The sequence below is a fragment of the Eufriesea mexicana genome, unplaced genomic scaffold, assembly GCF_001483705.2.
Source record: "Eufriesea mexicana isolate 0111107269 unplaced genomic scaffold, ASM148370v2 scaffold474474812, whole genome shotgun sequence".
NCBI classification, from domain to species: Eukaryota; Metazoa; Arthropoda; class Insecta; order Hymenoptera; family Apidae; genus Eufriesea; species Eufriesea mexicana.
Genome location: NW_016907966.1, coordinates 1,127,334 through 1,149,487, shown reverse-complemented (window position 1 = coordinate 1,149,487; position 22,154 = coordinate 1,127,334). Strand labels below are relative to the sequence as shown.

Genomic DNA, 22,154 nt, shown 5'->3' with positions numbered 1-22,154 from the left:
CAAATAGCAGATGTAATTTATGAATTTGAAAAATAACACATGAACTGAGAAAAGAGATTATTTATGAATTTTTGTATATTTCTTACTTATGTAAATTTCTTTTCTCAAGCTTTATAGCAAAAATAGCGAATTTTATTTATTTGGCATTATTAGTTTAGTACTTGAACAAAATTTTATTACAAGTGCTTCATTAGTTTGGCAGAAAATGGGTCATAAAGTATGGAACTTTACCATGAGGATAAGGTTAGGTCACTGATTCTTTTATAATTAACGCTTAATGGCCATATATGTGAACACTTATTTTTTTAAAAAGTATGTAGAATAATTATCTCCTTCTAACATTGATAAATTCGTCCCTGAAAAGGTTAAAAAAAAACATTGCATCAATAACTGTTCTGCATATTCTACCTAGTATACATAACACCTTTACTTTCTTCAGGTACCATAGCAACGTAATTTTATTCATAACAAATTTTTGTTTGTATGTACTTTTGTTGTTATTAATGTACAGATATCCAAGATGTTAAAAAGTGAAACTAAAATTTTGAGTCATAGTATTCACTCGTGGAACTAGACCATGCTTAATTAGCATTGAACCAAAGAAATATTTTGAGTGAAACATAATTTCGTATCTCTTAATTTATGGAATCAATCTAAAAATGTAGGAGATCTGAATAATTAAAGATTATCATCAGTGCTAATAAAAGAACAGTAAAATATAACACTTTATTTTCTCATTCACAAGACGTGTGTAATGTCTTCCGCTTCAATACAGCATTCATATGTACGTATAAATTATAAATCGACGTATGTACAGTTGGTGCCAAAAGTTTCTAATCAAGTAGTATTTTTGCTTTGGTTTAAATTATACATTGTATTTGATATGTCATTATATATACTGTAATCCTACAATGACTCATTATTTTTTAAAATTTGTTACCTCATTAATGTAATGACACTATACCGTGACTTTTCACAATTACAGTATTAAATTACCTTATTAACTATTGTGACATACTCGACCAGTAAATTAAACTCCCTATTAAAGTATCCCTACAAAGAGAAATAGAATTATATTTTACACTGAAAATATTGTTATTGGAATCAAATGTTATTTAAACATTTGTTATACCTTTTATTCTGCAAATAAAATTCAACACAAATAAGTAACGTTAATCTGAAGATGCGATTTGTTCGTATAGACATGAGATATTTGTTTCACATTTTGTATTTGAATACACGTGAATGCACGTGATCTTTGATATTCGCATATACGAATATTAGAACACGTAAGTCATAAAACCAATTCAGAAAGTAATAGTTAAATCAAATTTCATCACCTAACCGCATTTTTCCTGCAAAAACAAAAGTGTTATAATTTTGAAAAAAACGAATGTTTAAAAAATTTGTTCATACTGCATGATACTTTCTCTTAGCCGGAAGCAGCGGAATCATAAGTTCCGGCACGGGCGGACGGTCTCTGCGCAAAATTGAAGCGGTATCGAGCGTATTGATCGGTCCACCGCCAAAAGTGCATGCAACGTTGTAGCCCGGTCACAGAGAACAGTCGGCGAGGCCCACCGCAGGCTTCGCAGGCAGGCAACACTTCCTGAACTTTGAAAATCAATGCCAATGTTCAGCTGGTGCGATAGCTGGGCCAAAGAGAGAGAAAGAGGCTACATAACGGGGCGGGAGGAAGGGAGACAGGAAGAAAGCGGCAAAAGCAGCATATTGATCTGTCTCTTCCAGACGGCTCGAATGCCAGCCACGCTTCACTGTCTGCGCAACGAGAGACCCCGTACGTTTAAAGCGGATAGACACTCGCGGATGAACATGGTTAATCTTTTACGTGTGCGTACGCACGCACACTACGCTACTGTGTATCATAATACCGATGTATTATAATATCTAGAGAACGTGCGTGCACGCGGCACGGAAAGAATAATCGCCAGCTTTTCCAATCGGCGTGCGTGCTTGCGTGTTGTTAACCCTCGGTAACCGAATCTTTCCTTTATTAATTATTTGTTTTGGTTTGCGACGAAGCTGAGAGTTTTGGTTAGGCGTATAATTCGAAGCATATGAAATGTCTTTAACCTTAACCTTTCTTCAAAATATTACATAGATATATAATCAAAGTCTTTTTTCATGATTAAAGAATTTTATTTATTTCAGATTCACAGGAATTATGAATTCTAGAGTTTGAAGATTCTCCGAATGCTACTTTTAAAGATTTATTATTCTTTGCGAGAATTTATTCGTTGGTAGGTTATGTGGATACTTAAAGAAATCAGAGAAATAGGAATTATAGGTGTAGTTCCTAGTTGAATAATTTTTAATAAATATTTCTAGGAAATGAAATTATGAAAAGTATTTGACCTCTTGACTGCAAAAGGTGAGTCAATTCATCTGGTTTGCTAATATTTTGAATTTAATAAAGAACATGTTGGAACATTTCTAATAGTGAAGTTCGTGTATAGTTATTTGCGACGCATGTAAACTCACATTATCGTACAAGAAGGTTGGCTTTATAGATTTATCAATTCATTTTTTAATTAATTGCACATATATTTCATCTATTTCTTCACAATTTATTTTTGTTACAATTAAATATAGTTTCGCAGTGTAGGAAATTATGATGAATAAGTTCTGTGGATGACAGCCGAACAGTTATTATTGTCGGATAAAGCAGTGATTTTGGCATGTTCATCTTTATCGATCCACTGTCTTGAAACTTTTTGAATTATCATAAAAAAACCATAAGGGGAAATAAAATGTGTGATATTTTTTACTTTCTACAGGGAAGAAATTTATTAATTTTTTATCAAAATTGTTTTTTATTTAGTTTTAGAATTAAATATGTCTTTAACATTTCTTTAAATATTTCAAAAACATTAATTGCAAAAATAATAGTGCATTAGTTATTCCATTGCTTTTGTCAAAACTTCGTGAATTTATGATTTATCGTTAAAGGATTTGTAGATTTGAACCAAACAGATTGTTTTTCTTTCTAAACATATAGTATTAACGTCATTGTATTTTAAATACATATAAAAAATGAGCTCTGCTTATTATTTTGAAGTAATTTTTATGATTTTATTCATTCATTTTACATGTCTTTTAATTTATACAGAACTTATTTGTTAATTTTTTTTCTTTTTACTACCTTAATCGGGAAATAAAAAATTTCTTTTGTTATTTGTAATAATATCTCTTAAAACATTATTGCTGATAATATTTTCTAATCTTTTTGGTTCATGTATTACTGTAGAACTACTGGTCTTGAATTTTATAAATTAACGTTGTATTGTTCTGAATGTATATTTTTTATAAATTTGCCTCATTGTTTCTAAATTCTTTAAAATTACATAAACGAATCACGCGTATACTTTGATTATTTGTGGTAGCGGAAAATAAAATCCAATATTTTCGTTGTGAATCTGTTAAATTTTTATATCGTATTGTGTACAATATTATTTATTCAGTACACTGTATCATCAAAAATGTTTTCCTTCAATGTAGTGGATAGCAATTGACAATGGAATAATATAATTTGACGAAACTTAATATAATTTTTCACAAAATATAGCTGATCTCAGTTGATGTAAAATTACGTCATTTTATAAGCTTCCATTAAAATCGGTTGCTTTATTTAAATTAGAACTCGGTAATCTGTTATCGACAAAAAAAAAATAATATTTAATATATTTTGGATTAACTTCATATATTTGTCTCGATATAAAAAATGGTGATTACTTACAAACCAATTCAATAAATAAAAGATATCATATATCTAAAAAAAGAAAGAATTTCCTTCCACGTGTATGTGACCTTTCTTCATCTTTACCACGAGCAGGATGCGCTATCAAAAGCTGACCGACCATCTGTCTCACTCTATATAACCAGGCATATAATACAACTAACATAATGCATTTATTTGATATAATAACATATTTCGTTTTTTCTAACGCCGTCCAGAGAGTTCTGAAAAATAATTGCATTTTGAATATCGAGTGAAAAGATAGTTCGAGACGAACGTGTCAAGAGAGAGATAATGAGCAACACACGATGGCGACGGAAAATTTCTTTGCCATCGACACGTGGTTTACGCGAAAACGATCGCAGACGAGGAATTTTGCGTTGATAACTCTCCCCGAGGTTGTCGATTAGTACGTGAGAATTTATGAAACATGTGAGCGATGAACCTTTACAAATTAATCTTTCTGTGTTCTAGAAATCACGTGTTCCCGGTATTAAGATACAAAAAGAAACACGAGAAACAAAATTAATTTCTTACGATATACATATAGATTAAATAGTTTTACGTTATCGAGTGCAAATTCGACTATATGCGATTAGGAACTGTGTATATCGTAATACTAATTGCGACGTTGTTTTAAATTTCACGATTTTTTTTTTCATTATTGAACCAACTAGTGTAGAATTAAAAAATTTACTATACTACTATACTACAGTACTATACTTAAAACAAATTACATATATATAAACTACGATTTAATTGATCATATCTGCCAACTATTTATGCTTCAAAAATTTCGACGCACTCAATTGTTTTACAAAACACAATTTTAACTGTTCTGAATATACGTATATATTTAAATCACTTTCGAATCTTGATTATAAACACTAATTAATTCTCCAATTCTCCATTCGTCATGCATGTATGCAATATTCGTGAATTTGTTTACCAAGTTGTGAATAACCTAGCATTAAGTCCTATTTTATAATATTTCGTACCTTTTATCTTGCATACGATTAATAAATATCATTTTTAAATTATTTTTAAGTATATATAAATAAAAATAGATATAAATTGTACGTAAAATCTGATGTAAATAGACAAGAATTTGACAGCTGTTGTGGTGTCCCGTATATAACGATCGTAATATGAACGAAATAATAATATAGATTTTACATAGTGAGATGTTTTAGAGGTTGCCAGAACTGTAGGACATCGTATGCGAAGAAAAATTTGCCGGTAGAGGCGCTGATCTTCCTTGTTGTTTAGTATACAGGCAAAGTGGATACCTGTTCATTCGATATTAAAATAAAATATTCTATTAACACAAGTTTAAATAGAAATTAATTTACTGCGACATATGTATGCTGCTTTCGATATTGCAATGATTTATTATTATTTCCTGCACAGGAATTACTGTTATTTACTGCTAATAGATAAAAGTGTTAATTGTGCTTGTATTTTTATGTGTGATAATCGTTTCTGTCGTGAAATTCGAATGTAAACAAAAAGTGTATATATCGAAAAGGAGTATGTGATTTTCTTTCGTCTTTAGGAAGAGCAGTATACGATACTACAATTGTGGCCATTTGTTTTGAAATGATGTATAGGTTTTTAGTTTATAACCAGTGTTTCGTATAAAACCTATTATATATTCGTGAAAGGGTTAACATTAGAGTGTCGTAGAAAATACCGCGTAACTATAATCATGTTTCTAGTCCTTTAAGCCGCCTATCGTAATAATATACATCATTTGAAAGATTTTTCTACGTTGAATACGGTAATATATTTTTTATTTTTCCTTGTGTTTTATTATTTCTTTTTTTGATATATCAATAGTTTTATTGTTTATTAATTGGTTTTAGAACATTTAGAACATTTTATATGAACGTCATTTCGCCTTTAAGAATCAACATTCGCGAATAGTTACTAAATTGCCAACGAATATTACTGCATGAGAATTCTGAAAGTTTTTCTAGAAATCCATTCGTCATCCGTTGCTAATTCCTACGTGGTAATGTAATGGTAACATTTCGAACAATTTCATCTTCTTTTTATCTTGATTAAAATCTTTGAAATCATAATATTTTAAGCCCTTAAAAGATAATGAAAATATATGTAGCAAGTAAAATTCTAACGCTAAAATTGATAATTATTAATGACAGAACAGATAGGATCCTAGACTGGCGCGTAATGAGACCTTGAGAAAGTTCAATTAACTTAAAGTATCTTATAATCGCCATTTTGTAGGTCCAGTAGAATTTTTATTTTTTTTTCACAATTACTGTTTTTTTTTCACTTAACGCTTCGTGTACAGCACAGCTTTTTCCCTTGTGAATATTGAACGAGAAATTAATCTTTTTAAAGTATCACATAAAATTTTCACTTATTACCGAATATATTTACAAATTATAATTTAATTTTTTAATGGCAGTAAAAAATTAATTCTTATACCACAAAAATTTTGTATTGTCATTTTATCTCCAATACTTCACATCTTTTTAATTGAGATAATAATTGAAATAATATTTAATTATAGAATTCGTGAAAATTACAAAATTTAATAATTTAATAATTTATTAAGTAATTAATACAATTAATATGAATGATTTTAATCACTCAATAACTTATCGGGATTATAAAATATTTAGTTCGAAATTTTCTGTTTATAATGGCCGCTTATTTTATATTAACAAACAACAAAAATTATTTTAAAAAATTTGGAATTTCCAAAATAAATGAAAAAGAGGAGTTTTCACTACTATACATGCAAAAATTGCGTGTATAATTAATGTTTCCGAAAATAAAAGTGCATTTAGATGACGAGGCACATTAAAGTTATAACTAAAATTAGCAACATTCATTAACGATATCTTCTTAACCATTTAATTTCAAGGATATATTTGTAACACTAAGTTCAAAATCACCCCTCAAATTAGGTGTAAACTATAATACTTATTTACGTCATGAAACACCTTGCACCTTAGCAACAAGGTCATACTCATTAATAGTTTAATTATCTAATTATTTTATACAATTTTTTTCCTATAAATTTTTTTCTTTTTATTTTGGGATGCAAAAAAGTGGAAAATAATATTTGTTTAAAAAAATACTTCTTTTTACGACAAAGTTCAAAATTAGATTTTTCTTAGTGTGCTATTTTAAATCAGAATTGAAAACAAAAAATAGTTTTTGTTTCCAAATATTTCATTTTTGAGCATAAAAGGATGAAAAATAATTTATTTTTCATTGCAGTTAAAAATGAAAAATTGTAAAATATTCTCTTCCATCTCCCATAAAAATTAAAATTGACGTTTAAAATACGTTTTGAAAATTATTATAATTAATAATATTATTTTCAATGTTAAAAGTAATAAAATTACAAGATATTCGGATAACCATTCTCACGTTAAAAAAAATTTAAAAAGACGTCTCGAATGAATTTTAAAATAAATAAATGACCCATTTTCTGGTTTCTCTCGTAGTTTGTACGAATATCTCGCATGATTTTGATCCAAGAAAACAACGAAGAAACTGTTTCCCCGTTAGACGGCTTCGCCTATCGTTCATCGTACGAAAAAGGAACAGACGATTGCGACACACCTGTCGGAAAGTATTTTAACGGATCGTAGTAAAATCCATGCCGGGGGGCTTCGATCTGTTTCTGCCGCCACGTTTCTTTTCACGTCGAACCGTTAGCCGGCGGCGAAATGACGAAACTCAGGCGCTGCGACCGGCAAATTACCACAGCAGCTAACCGAACTAACATCGATTGGATTTCCGTACGCTCGTATCGTGGTTCGACGGTAACGAAAAAAGAGGGAAAAAAATATTGAAAAAATGGGAAAAAGGGGGAAAGGAAAACGCGGCTGCGTGAATGTCGGCCCGAATCGATCGGTCGCCATAACTTTTCAACGACGACGCGGATTTTTCCATCGCCCCGAATTCTATTCCGTTTCGCTCGTTAATTATACATAATCGGACTGCGTGTATCGCGGTTCAGCTCGAATTCGTGCATAGAAATGCTGATTAGAGGTTAAATCAATTCGCGCGTCTCCACTTTCAATTTTAATTTCGTTCATTGTTCCATGCCTTGTGAGTTTAATTTCCTGATTTTCGGAGACTTTTCTCCAGACTTTGTAGGTTAATTTTTTCTGTCTTATTCTTTCTCTTTTTGAGAAAGTTTTTTATTTTCGTTATTCGGAAAATGCACATGTTAGTTGAATGGAATTAAACCTGTATAATTAAGGCGAGGGTGAGAGCTGAAAAGGGGGTGTTGGCTGACGTTTTATTACTGCTTTTTGGTGATATGGTTTTAATTAAAGGTAGATTCGAATAAATTTGGTAGAATAACAGGATTTTCAGAGTTGCAGCAAGAAATATTTGTGTAATAATATAGGAACGGTGACCGTTGTCGGTCCAGGTTGTTGCATATCATGTTATTAATTATGAATTTATTATCGTATTTAATTATTGATTCAATATAATTGAAAATATGGCTTTGTGCTGGTAGAAACTGTAATTGAAAAGCGTAAATAGACCGATCAGAGAAAACAAAGAGCGGGGAGGAGGGAGGGGGAGGGTGAACAACTCTGTGATATAATTATTTATAATAATAATTCTTTGTAATGAAATATTCTCCTTTCATTACAGTTATTTCTGTCATAATAAAAATTTTCTTTTTATTAACTTATATTTCATGGCTTTAATTAGAGAATTCGAGTCATTAAAAATGATAAAAGAATAAAATTCGTATGTTCTTCTTTTTCAGTGTAATATTGTCGGAGAAATTAATTAATTCGAAGCATATCGAATTTACTTTTATTTGAGGATATACCAATTCAACCAATATTACTTCGGTGGATAAAATTTCTGCTGGCAAAATTAAATAGAAAACGAATGTCGTCCATAAAGGTGAAACATACTGGTCTTATATAAAACGTAATAATTAAATAAAATTAACGAAAGAATTAATCGATCAAATATTTGTACTAAATTGCAATTAAAAATAGGTAAAGATAATTCTTTAATTATTTTCAAGAATTACAAGGAAATAACGAGGCAACAATTGAGTTACAGTGCACATTTCCTAAACTAAAAACACCACAGAAAAAAATTTGAGTTGAAATAGACTGAAGTAGTAACTAAAAATACATATCAATATATATAATATCTTAAATGAAGGTATATAAATAAGTACTATATAAATAAAGTAGTAATAGAAAGTATAAATAAAGAATTCACATCGAAACTATTGATTTTAGGTACGATGTCGATCGAGCAGTTTTTACTACTTTCAGTAAAGCCATAATCTCGGATCTTTTTTTTTTTTTGATGACACTGTATTGTAAAATAATACAGTAGAATTCCGGTAATCCGGCACTCTCGGGACTTCGACAATACTGGATTACAAATATGTCAGATTAGCGGACTGTATCCGTGTAATACAGTAAAAGCAAGGGAAACAATTCCAAAAATAACTGCAGTCCACGGAAAATTCCAATTCCCATGGTAGTTTTTAGCATATTTTTATGAAAATGGTACCAAAGCATTGGTGAGGTTCTTTTAAAGTAAATAAATTCAAACATAATCTAAATATGTCTAGTTTTAATAATTAATTTTACTAAAAATGTTCCTAGGATTCTAGTTAGAAAATCTAAGTTAATTAAAAAGTGCGAATTTGATACGAAAATGACATCAATAATGGTAATATTATTTCATATACTTTTCAGCAATTCTCTCTTCAAGAATCTTCATAATTATTCACTATAGTATTTGATTTTATCGTAGAAATCCAAATTGAAAGTATCATTGGTAATGGAATAACCAGATAATATTAGTACAAGAATTAATGGATATGGGATTAATGGATATTTATTGAAAGATCGTGTACGTTATAATTTTCTCGGAGCTATAATTTCGGTTTTTTAAATTCTGTTTTGCGCAACCTAAATACATAAGCAGTCTCATTCTCGCTGCTCTTCTCACAATATAGCAGTGTACGGCCATTTTCTTGCGTGTATATCTGGCGAATAAGGAATTTTCTTTAGGAATTTTTTTCCTCTTATTTTCTCGTTAAAGGAAAGTGGTAGAAGAATTAGAATTACAAAATCTTCTTGTTTTCTAACGTGATAAGCATCGAATCCTCGAGCATTGCGTTTGTGTTTTGCTATCTGTACTACAAAATATTCTAACACTTAAATCCTCATCTTGGCCGATTGTGGTGTACCCTGCAGGTTTTCCTGAGAACAAAATAGAAACTATTTTCACAGTATTGCTACTGTATTTACTTATATTTGTTTATTGTATATTTCCCAAATTTTTCTTTCAACATCTATACTTTTAAAGTATTTTTAAGTAGTATTTTGTCATTAGGTAATTTTTATTTTGATAAATTGAGACAGGAAATGGTCAAGGATGTTTAACGATTAATAATAAAATTGCTAAATTTTATTGTAAAATTTTCAATTAATTATTTTATAGGGTAGAATTGTTATTTTTAATAAAAATTGTAAAAACGTAAAAAGTATCATTACCCTTATTATTATACATGTGTAATATTAAATAGCAATTTTATGCATAAAATTTTAATTCATTTTTTATTTAAGATTCTGTTTAAGAAATAATTGATGATTTGCAATGATTTACTATGGCGCTTTTAGCCCGTAACATATTTTCTTTATATACATTTTTTTATATAAATGACAAAGGTAATAAGTTTAATAAAACGCATACCCTATTGAAAAAATGGCACGCACTTTGTTATTTTAAAGGTCGCTAATTAAATGTGTCAAATGTTTAAAACCTACCTTATACATATTAGATATGAAGGAAAAGAGCATTTTATAATTATATAAAAAATATTTTAAATAAATGATACAAATGAAAATTATAATTGTTTTTCGACAATAATTTAGAAATAAAATTAAAATAAAAAAATGATTTAAATAATGTCGAAATTGATTACACACAAACAAATACTTCGAATAAATTATCACACTAAACTTAACATGATTAAAATGTACATTTAAATTGACGAGATAATATACTCAAAATAAAGTAAAGATAATTGAAAATGTATATGTCAATATCACACAATACGAAATAAGTCTGCAATATATATATACATTGTTTTATAATTTATATAATGAATACTATACTCAAATGCAAAGCAGACGCACCAAACATCTCTAGTAAGAAAGAATATAAATTATTTTATTTTAATATTATTTTTTTATATACCACAATAATAATAATCTTTACATATAACACAATATCTTTTTTTATGTTTTTTAATTCGTATATCTACTAATAAATTAATAATTTTATAAAATTTTGCCAAATTAAAAACATTATAACCTAAATTTTTCTATTCTTTATTCGCTCATTTCCAATTCCAATATCGCGTACTGATCGATCGCAGTATCGAGCAGGGTCTTTCGCCATGGTCCGGCAAAATACGGTGCTTCGAATCCCACGCCTAGGTGAGTCACCCTGTGTAATACCGTCGTGCGGTGATCCATCGACTTTAAAGGACGTCGCGAATTACGTAGATTTGACGTACTGTTATTGATCACGAAGTCCCGAAGCATTAAAGCGGGAAGCCTGTTGGAGATGCATCCGACGTCACCCTCCACGATTTTTCTACTACGGCCACTCGCGAGATAGTTCGATTCCCTCGTGCGAGTTCGCAACTGGCGAGCATCGATCGCGTTCGATTCTCGCGTTCGAATGGGATAAAAAGGCGGGGAAAATAATGGCGTACACCTTTAATAATAGCATCAAACATAATTCAACCGAGTCGATGACATTTTAGATTTCGTTCAAGCTGGACGATTAATCTGGTAATTTGAATTCTAGTTGGTTGTGGAATCCAAAATTAATACAGGCGAATTGGTTTTAGGTTAGTCGATCGTGATATTTGAAAATAGAAGTGTGACATAAAATTTATGTAGCAAGCGGCAAGAAGAGAAACTTTTATACAAGGAAAGAATTCTGTCTGGGATATTGACAATCCTTGTGATAATAATTCTTTTTTATTAATTAACAGGTTAGAATAGTAGAAATTTCTATGTTTGATTGATTTAAGGATTTGGTTGACAAGGTAGGTTCATAAATTGGTTAAAACTTGAGAATTTGAAACAACTTTTTAATATAAGAGAATAAGTGAAACAGGTTTGTTACATCCTCTTATTGTGATATACATTGTATAATTAATTGATATATTTTAATTCGTATATTCGATTAATTTACAAGATATTATAATAAAAATTAATTAATTTATATATATGAGAATGATATAAATATAAATTTACAATAAAAATTATATTGCTAAATTTATTATGTTTTGATCATTTTTGGTAAATAATCAAAGAATTTGGCTTATAATTATCCCATCTGAAGACTTTAAATGAATCTATTTTCACAAATTCTCATAATACCTAATAAATGCAGACAGTAATGAAATTAAGTTTACTGTGTAGTATTTTGTTACTGTAAGGCTATATCATACAAAATTAATTATAAATTATCACTTATAACATTTTAACATAAAACAATTATTTTGTTTTATTGCAGTCTACTTTTTAAGAATCATACTGCCTCAAAGCTCTTTGTGGAAAGATTAAATGTCACTTGGAAGAGATAAGTCATAGAAGAGTTAATTTGAATCTACTGAATTATCTAATTTGACTTAAATTTAAATTTGCTTTCACTTGGATTTCCCAAAATACCTATTTATCTCGCTATTTATTTTAATTTGGGAAACATATAATTTATCTAATTAGTGAAACCCGTTTTTCCCTTAATAGAAGGAAATGTTGGTATCAGTTTGATGTTATTATTTTTACAATACGTGTTAAATTGTGTGATTTTTCACACGCGTGTTCTTGTATGTTGTCAACATAATTACGACAAATTAATTGATATAAAAACATCCGACTACATTCATAAACTCACGCAAATGTTACCTTCTTTATAAATATCGGATAAGTATAATTTGAAAAAATTTTAAGGATTTTAGGGGAATCGTAAAAGTTTTAATTGTCGAAGTAATCATAAAAGTTTTAATAGAATTTTAAGAGATACAAATCTCAGGTTGTTAATCCTCTTGGCTCTACGTTTCCTTTGCCTCTTTTTCTTATCTCGAATCGGGCGAGATAAATTAATGAAAATACCGCAAGAACCGTCTAACAAGGGAAGATTTTTATTACGTGCTGGTGATGTCTATACATTATTCAAGTAACTGAGAATTTAATCGATGATTTGAAATTCCAGCCTCGATTTTTCTATCGTTGGATATGAATACGACGATAAATATTAATGCACCTCCGCGTTGAAATCGTGTTATTAAAATCTATGCATTATTTTGAATTTTTATGCCCGAGTATTCGAAGGACAGCTTCGAAATTCTACTGCCGCACTTTTTCGTAGATTAACTTCGAAATTCGCAGCTTTTAAATTGTCAACCTCGATTCGAAAGTGCATTCAGGATTTTATTTTTTCATAGCTACTATAATATATCCAATTTCGCACAAGATATGTAATTGTACATCAATTGATATCAACGTTCTCTCCTGGTTAATTTTATCAATTATAATATAAGTTATATTAAATATATATTTTTTATATCTCCATTTCATATTTTCATTTCATGGATAGTAATATACGTGTATAGATAAAGTAAAAATTTAATTTCGTCCAATATTTGAACACTGTTATTTACAGAGAGCGAGGTTATGTTTATTTATATACATGGCCTTATTTTAATTATTATAAATTATTTTTTCATCTTAGATAAGTAGCACAATTTTTTTAATATAATTTTTTAATGTTATATTCTTTATTACACAAAATTTTTAAACGTTAACAAAATAATTCAGTATTTAAAATAATGTATAAATTGTTGATACAATCAAGGTAATAATATATGAACACAAGAACGTATTAAAAATTATTGTAAATTGTAGAACATACTCTATTCTATTTAAAGAAATTGCAAAATGAAGGATTGTACATTCGTAACTAATATTCAATAATTCAAAATTTCATAATCCAATAAAAAAAAAATTCAATCTAGTCAAAATAATAAAAAAATAACATACGAATAATAAATGGGCTAAAAAGTGTTTGAAGCATTATATAACATCTTTAAATTTAGGTTACATTGATTAAAAAGATACTTATTCAAAAAGAATATAATAATTTAACAAAAGAAAGTTCAAAATTTAATATTAGTATACAAATACTTAACAAAAACAATACAAATAATACACAATACACTCGTATACTATTTCAATCGTATGACAACATTGGTTTAGGTTAGGTTAATTAAAAAAGCAGAAAATCGAAAAGAACATCACACTTCAATAAAAAGGACTACATATTCACAAACTGATATACGAACACCAATACAAATAATATTAAGAAAATTCTTTCAGTTATCAAATAACATTTTTGGTTTTACTCGAAACAAAACGTTCGACGGAAACACTTTTTGTTCTATAGTAACGCAGAATGAGTCAATTCGACGAACGACGGAGAATCGATAACGAACAAAGAAGCGGCTCCCTTTAAGGATCGATATTACCACATATAGATACTTCTTAGCGTAGCCAGGAACGTGTAGAATGCCTGACGACGTAATGCACGGGTCGGTTTGATTTTCTGCTCGAGCCGAAGAAGTGTCGGTGGCCCGAGGGCAACCAACCCTGTTCGAAAGAAATTAATAACTTTATTGTCATCGGTTCTTGAACTTGCCTCTCTAGATGGCGGTGCGGTTTATTTTTCTTTACTCGTTTAACGACATCGAGACGTGCCAACGTCCTTTCTCGCATTGTAGAACGTCGTGCTAAATATTCGTGGTGGGAATATGGTTGAAAATCTTGATGTCACATTTTTTTATATTTTGACATTTGTTAGATTTTTGTACGTTGAAAGGAAAAATTTAGTCTTTTAAAGTCCAAATGAATTATGGTGCATAATATATATAGTATTTTGTTTTTATTAATAATTGATGATGTCTTTTTGTCATTTGTCACTAGTTAGAATATGCCTTAAACTTTGCTATCAGGAAAAGTTGTAATATGATTAATGATCATATTTATTTATCAGTTTAATTAATATAAATATACAACTTTTAATTAAGTAAATCATTTTTTAAACAATTTCGACTGAATAGATTTTTTCAAAAATGTACAATATTGATAAATTAATGATATTTATCTTACAATAATTATGAATTCTGTTATAAGAATAAGAAAAATGTTCTATCTTATCTAGTATAATTATCAAATAATCCTAAATGTTATTAAGTAATGTTATAAGTTACTATATAAATGACAAATTTTTTTTAAAACATCATTTCGTATATTTTATTCAAAAACACGATACATCTTTTTTCACAACAATTAAAAAAAAAAACATTTAAAAACTATTTATTTCCCATATCCAAAGATTTTGAATAAAATAAATATCCTACTATTAATACTACTCAAAATAAACTATGAATTTTGTTCAATTTAACACTTTTACTTATGTTAATAATAATTCAATTAGTAATTAATTATATTTATTAGTTCAAGTTTTTTCGAAAAAATTTCCTAAATATTCGAAATTAATTACAGCATATAATACTAATGACAAACATTTTAAATGAAATTTTCCCAACTATAATTCCAATATACAAATCCTGAAACGATCTTAACCTATCTTTTTCCTTCTTCCTCACAGGAATTAACTTCACGAATAATAAATTCCTTTTGAGGTATTTATAATATTTACAAACACACTTTACCGATAAAGGTGTTCTTTCTTTGATTACAGAAAGGAACGTGATATTTTAGAATACTTGGATTTGTGCGTGGATCCGCCTGACCGCTTGCCCGTGTTTTGTCACTCAAAAATGCACTCGCAGTCAGCGTGTGACTGCTACTGCAAAACTCGCGTGCCGATAGCGCGGCAAAGGGAGGAAATTCAATCTGCGAGGAGCCGTGTCAGAGATTCTAGGAGCTCAGTTCCTAAAACGGACGCTATCAGAAGCGCGAGAAAAATTCCGTTGGTTTCAGCAAAAGTTGTCGATGATGAACAGGTATAATTATTTTATAATTTTACCACTCTTACCATGAAATTTCTAATTCTTCCATGCAAATTATTATTTTTTACAATGATTATTTTAATCGTTAAATTAATTATTATTTTTAATTATAATTATCAAATCAAGTCTAAATCGTACTTATGGAGAGGAACACAAAACTTTATATCAGAATCTTTAATATAAATTAAATTATAATACTTATACGATATTTATAAACAGCAACGCCATTTTCTCATTACAGTGTTATATTTTAATTTCACAGTAATATTTATTTTTTAATATTTTATAAATTTCAAATAAAATCAAACACGAGCAATATTTTTCTACAATCTTTTATATATTGCTATATAGTTTTATATATTTTTATTATTTATATATTTATATTATTTTTTATGTTTTTACCAAATATTGCTGTTGTTGAATAATATCAATTTTAAGTTTCTAAGCTTACACTTAATGATTACATCACCCTAAATTATTATAACTGCATAATTCAGCTTTCGAAGTCATTTTATTTTTTAAATATATTCTTTCAAAGAAATACCATTGAATCACCTAAATCTTATGATATGTAAAAAGAAAATTTGTTTGAGATACTGAACGTTTTTTCTGATACGCTATTTAATTTTCAGTTCGATAGCAAAAGATCTACGATAACACTTCCGGTTACGCCGGATCTTAGCCCAGAGACGTCGGCAACTCTCGACGACGTACAAAAATTGATCAAAGATGCACAGATTCGTATGAAAGAAATAAGCATAGTCACTAATTGTAATCGACTTCCAAAAAATATGTCTGTGTAAGTATCCCCGTTACGCAATCAGCCAATTCTCCATTTCTCTAATACCGGAAGTTGCCTCGAATCAGGAACTTCAAACGCCGTTTATCACTGACTTTCGTCGTTAAATTAACAAAACTTATAAAACCTTTTTGAAAATAACATTTTCGTAACAAATACAAATGTAGTATAATCTCCCAATAATTACAGTATAATTTTATTATAATTAAATTTATAATTATACTACGTATATGCAAGTCCACATCACAGGTCAATAACTCGACTATTGGTAGTCTGACTGTAGTTCACTTTTTCCGCCTCATTTTCAAAATTCCAACAGCCGAAACTCTCTAAAACCTACGTCGTTGGTATTTCCCTGATTCTCGTCTCTCTCCGTTAAAAATATTCACCCCTGTTTCGTATTTTTAACAAAATCAATATACAACATGACACTTCTTTTAGATGTCCCGACGAGGCGCCACTCGACGACGAAAACGATCAATTATTATACATTCGCGAGCGCGTGGCGCATAAATTTCAAGAAGCGAACGGCTGGGTCGATACCAGCTCCACGGACTCGAGAATTCAACTCTCCGGCGAGGGGCATCCCCTGGCGAAGCCTAAGAGAGTTGTCGATCTGTCTGCCCCGAAATTCAGAACCTCCGAGGACCGTTACAAAGAGTTCTCGCGACAGAGGAAGCTGGATATACGAAAGTTGGGCCTGCCCTCGTCGCTAGCAGACGACGCACCCGTGAACGATGAAAATGGGAAGCTCGATGATCAAGCACGTTCTCCAAGACGCGAGAGAGACAGAGGTATCGACGCGTGTTCCATTCAGACGTGTCCTCCTGTGAACATCAAGGGAGACCTGATTACCCAGAATTTGCAGAACATCCACATCTCACCGGACCCCTTCTTCGTGCAGGAGAGCCAGAACGTTGGTACATACGCGATAGTTCACAATTTTTCCAGGAAGACCGAATCTCCGAGGAGGAGAGAAAAGGTGATTAAGATATCGGAACATAGCAACGACGATAAGAACAATGGCAGACGGAGGAAAAGTGACTCCAGGGATTACAGCGATAATGGGTCTACACGCGATTTAGAAAGGTCGGGAAGAGCTGGTATCTCGGTAGCAAATGATGAGAAACTCACTGAAGATGCGAAAGAAGCACGTGAGACGTCAGTGACGAACTTGGAGAACGTGGAGAACTCCGAACCAATGGCTTTCAAGGACTCTAAGATTGATTATGGCGAGAGAATGTTAGAGGGAAGTGCAGGACCTATGGATGCTCGCGATGTTAATTCGGAGGACGAAGCGAACGATGGAGCGACGAAAGTAGGTTCGAGGAACGATCAGAAGCAAGTACGATTCGAGGAACAGGCATCAAAGCCGGAAAGCTGTGAGGATCGCTTCGAATTGCAAAACAGGGGCGGAAGCGACGCGACTTTGGTGCAGGATTTAAAGATACCCTTGACATCCCTGGAATTAAAGATTCAGGAAGTTTTAAAGGATAATATAGAGCAATTCAGACGGTCTTCCGCTTTAAGGGAGGTCGAACCGAACGATGAACACGTGCCGTTATCGAGCAAGGAGATAGAAGAAAAGCACAGGATCAATAAGAGGAGGCACAAGGAGATCTGCGAGAAGCGAGGAGCGAAGGATGAAGACTACAAAATTATAGACAAACGATTCGCGAATATCGTCAAAACGTATTGCACCAGGGATGACAACGGTTCAGAAGATCGTAGCCACGTTCTCTCCTCGAGCATGATCTCTTCCGAAGATTCTACAGAGTCAGACGATCTCTACGATCTCTACGAGCCACCTCTGAACGAGTTCGATGATGTCCTAGCCTCGTACAACAAAATAATCGACAATATCGTTCGCACCACGAAAACCATCGACGAGTTCCTATCGCGACCAGAACTCGACGAATATCGAGCAGAAAGCACGTCCCAGACGAAGATTAACAAAAAGTCTGTGTCAGTTAATCCGACATTATTGAACAAAGGAAGAATAGTCTCGATAGAAACGAACAATTCACTTCCATCTCGAACTAAACACTGTACTAATCGACCTGACAATCGGTCAACAAATGTAGACACGAACCTTGATAAATCGAAACGAAGCAGATCCGTACCTGCACCGACCAAGAGATCCGTATATCCGAGCAACGATGAGCCAAAGAATAGATGTATCGTTCCAAAGACACCGACTAGACGTCCAAGTATCAAAACGAAAGACAGGTTAGACGCTCAGAAGAAAACGCAGAGCCGAGAGACCACAGGGTCCAGCGAGGATAACAGTAAGAGCAACAAAATGTCGAGGATTGTGGACTCTAAACGAACCCGACCTCTTGAAACGCGTTCTCTTCGGTTAACAAATGACATGTCCAGCCTGACCACTTCCTCCACGTGTCCGCAATCCTCGAGTACTGATACGAAGACCACGAACGACACGAGGGTGTCGGAAGAGGTCTCAAAGTCAACGACCAACGACGAGAATGACGGAGTAGCAACGACCTTAAGAATAAATACGTTGGATGTGAATGAGAGGAAAACACAGCAGGATAATCTTGATTGCGCGACGTTGCAGGACGTCCTCAAACAAGGTTTCCCAGAAACAAAGAGAGATCTGATCGCGCATGTTAAGGATAAAGAGATAAAGGACATTCTCAACGTCAACGAGATCGTTCCTCTGATGGTGAGAGGCTTGCTGGAGAGTTTGAGGAGCGAGGTTAATTTTGGAAAGCTGAAGTTGCTAGTTTCCGAAGGGACGTCACCGAGAAACCCAGCTTCCGCTCACGACAGAGAGATAAAAATGATCGAAGCGTGGAGATCGGATGGCGAGTCTGAGTGTCAAAGTTCACAGTCGGACCGTCCGCCAAGTAAGAATCTTAGCACTACGGAAACGGTTGAATGCAACGACGAGATTATCGATGGACATGTCTCGAACCAGTCTGATCACGAAGAGGCTTTTAATTCCGGAAACCAATCTTCGAGATCTAACGAGACTATACCGCGGTCCAAAGCTGAGCATTGGCAAAATGAGAGTGTGAATGAAGCTAATTCTGACATGGAGTCGTTAAAAGAAGCTCGTATCGAGAATTACGTTAAATCCGAGTCTAAAGAAGATGACGGTCTGGAATTAAGCGAAGAGACGAGGGAAAATTTGATTTCTGACAAAACTGTATCAAACGTTGCTATCGACGATCCAGTTGGAACCGAGGAAGACCAGGTGGTTTCACAGGATAATGCATCGCGGAAGATAAACGAAGCTTCGAATGTTGAAGGTGTCGATAAGGAGCTGTTAATAATAAATGAGGCTGAAAATACGAAGCACCCTGAGTCCTCGAGTAAATTGTCATTGTCAAACGACGTGATATCCGATGTGAAAACGCAAAAATCCGTGGAATCGGTGGAGAACGTGGGAAAAGGTACTGGACAGTTGGGTAGTAGCTTTTCTCAGGTCTCGTCGTTCGATTCTCTCCACGATTGCGGATCTCTTCGATCTTCCTCGAGGAGTCTTTCGAAAACGTCGAATAATATGGAACTTTCGCAGGAAGTTAACGAACATAAGCAGATTGCGCGAACGAGTAACCTAATTGATGACAGAATAACGACTGTAGATATTTCGTTCTTCGATGGTGCATTTGAGAAGGAAAAGATTTTATCAGACGTCTACGATGAAACGCACAGAAAGTTCTTGTCTTCTACGTGCCTCGATTCCAATTATCCGACCATGCTCAATCAACAATATAGGTAAAAAATGAAGAATATAAATATTTCTTTGATGGAGAACATGGCGTTTAGAGTCTTAACCCTTTCGCTTCGGCAGTTCAGTCCGCCATAGTACCGTCATTGAACCTAACCTAACCAGGAATATGCACAGTGCGTGTGATTTTTGTGTATTTCTGTACGTTTTCCTAAGTCTTAAGTAGCAACTGTGCAGAATAAAACAATCGTATACAGATTACAGTTGTATACGCAATAATTTGGATATCGCATACATGGGGTGCCCATACTCAGGAGTCATCGCGTGGACGCCGCCTATATTCGGCGCTCGTACCCACAGGTCATCTCGTGGATGCCGCCTATAAGCAGCGCTCGAAGCGAAAGGGTTAATGTGCATTTTAATGATTTTAGAAAATTGTAACTTTTTCTAATTTTTCACAGGGTTTCTAACGGCATATCCACGATATCCTCGATAGAGTCGAATAAGGTAAGATATATTTATTGATTCGTGTGTTATACAGGGTGTCCCAACAACGGTAGTACAAGTGGGAAGGGGGTGATTCTACATGAAAAAACAAATCGAAAATAAAGAATAAAATTTTTTGGTTCGAAACTTCGTTACCGAGAAAATTGAATATTCACTGAGTGCGCATGCACCTAACTCGTGGATATTCAAAATCGATTATCTCGACAACGAAGCTTCGAATGAAAACATTTAATTTTTTATTTTCGATTTGTTTTTTCACGTAGATTCACCCCCCTCCCGGTTTTACTACTGTTGCCGGGACACCCTGTATAATTAATATTATACGTACATTTACACATTAGGTATTATGTATCCTGTATATAATTAATGTGGATGTAATTAACTGGAGAAAATAAGTTAGCTTCTAATCAGAATTGCCAATTGTTTAATAATAATTTGTTTATCAATATATGTCGTGTCTTTTATATTAAAAATTTATTTTCATATTTATATCGATTAAGATTAAAACGAATTAATTCTGCATGTACATAAAATTCTGAGCAAATTAATTAATATAAAAAATGTGAATTAATATAAAAATTTATTTATCAAAGGAAATTTATAAAAAAGAAATTTATCAAAATACGAAAGATTATTTATGTTTTATTATTTCAGACCGAAATTTCATCGAGTACTTATCACTCTGAGGGAGAATTATACATGCCTAGTTCCGGTTCATATTCCCTAGGAGAAATTCGAATGTTGATGAAAAGTCAATCAGATGGAGAAAATACAGATGATTTTGATGATAATGTTTCGATTTTCGTTACAAAAAAGATGTTGACTTCGTGGAACGAATCTTCGAAGGTAAAATAATTGACTTCATAATAATATATTTAATATATATACATGAAGTAAGTATATTAAAATCTTAAATAAAGAATTGAATTTAAATTTTTGTTAAAACCAATATTTTCTAATTATATTATGTTTTTAATTACATTATTTATTCGATTTATCTTTAGTCGCTCATTCAAAGTATGGGAGAAATATAAATATTATCAAGTATATCACTGCTGCTGCATCTTCGATACTGATGTACCTAGTGTACCATATTCTCCATTAAATCAGCAATTATATAATTTTAAAGAAGCATTAAATACGTGAAAAAGGATACTAATAGGATATTGTAAATAAAATTATAATTTTAAATAATTATATTATGCATTCAATTATTCTAAGTGCTATTTAATTAAGCCGAAATAATGGAATATTGCTTGTCATTGTTACATACACTATCACTAGTACTTGCATGATAGTA

General features: G+C 31.8%; 1 protein-coding gene across 1 annotated transcript in view; it reads left to right on the top strand.

The window, feature by feature from the left end:
• LOC108548897 (uncharacterized) overlaps positions 1-21,888 on the top strand; it is an 87,458-nt gene extending 65,570 nt beyond the window's left edge. Inside the window, exons 3-8 of the mRNA XM_017902032.1 lie at positions 15,581-15,845; positions 16,484-16,650; positions 17,092-20,394; positions 20,809-20,854; positions 21,509-21,700; positions 21,859-21,888. Coding sequence (XP_017757521.1) covers positions 15,581-15,845; positions 16,484-16,650; positions 17,092-20,394; positions 20,809-20,854; positions 21,509-21,700; positions 21,859-21,888 — 4,003 coding nt within the window. The remainder of the gene's footprint in view (positions 1-15,580; positions 15,846-16,483; positions 16,651-17,091; positions 20,395-20,808; positions 20,855-21,508; positions 21,701-21,858) is intronic.
• The last annotated feature ends 266 nt before the right edge of the window (positions 21,889-22,154 follow it).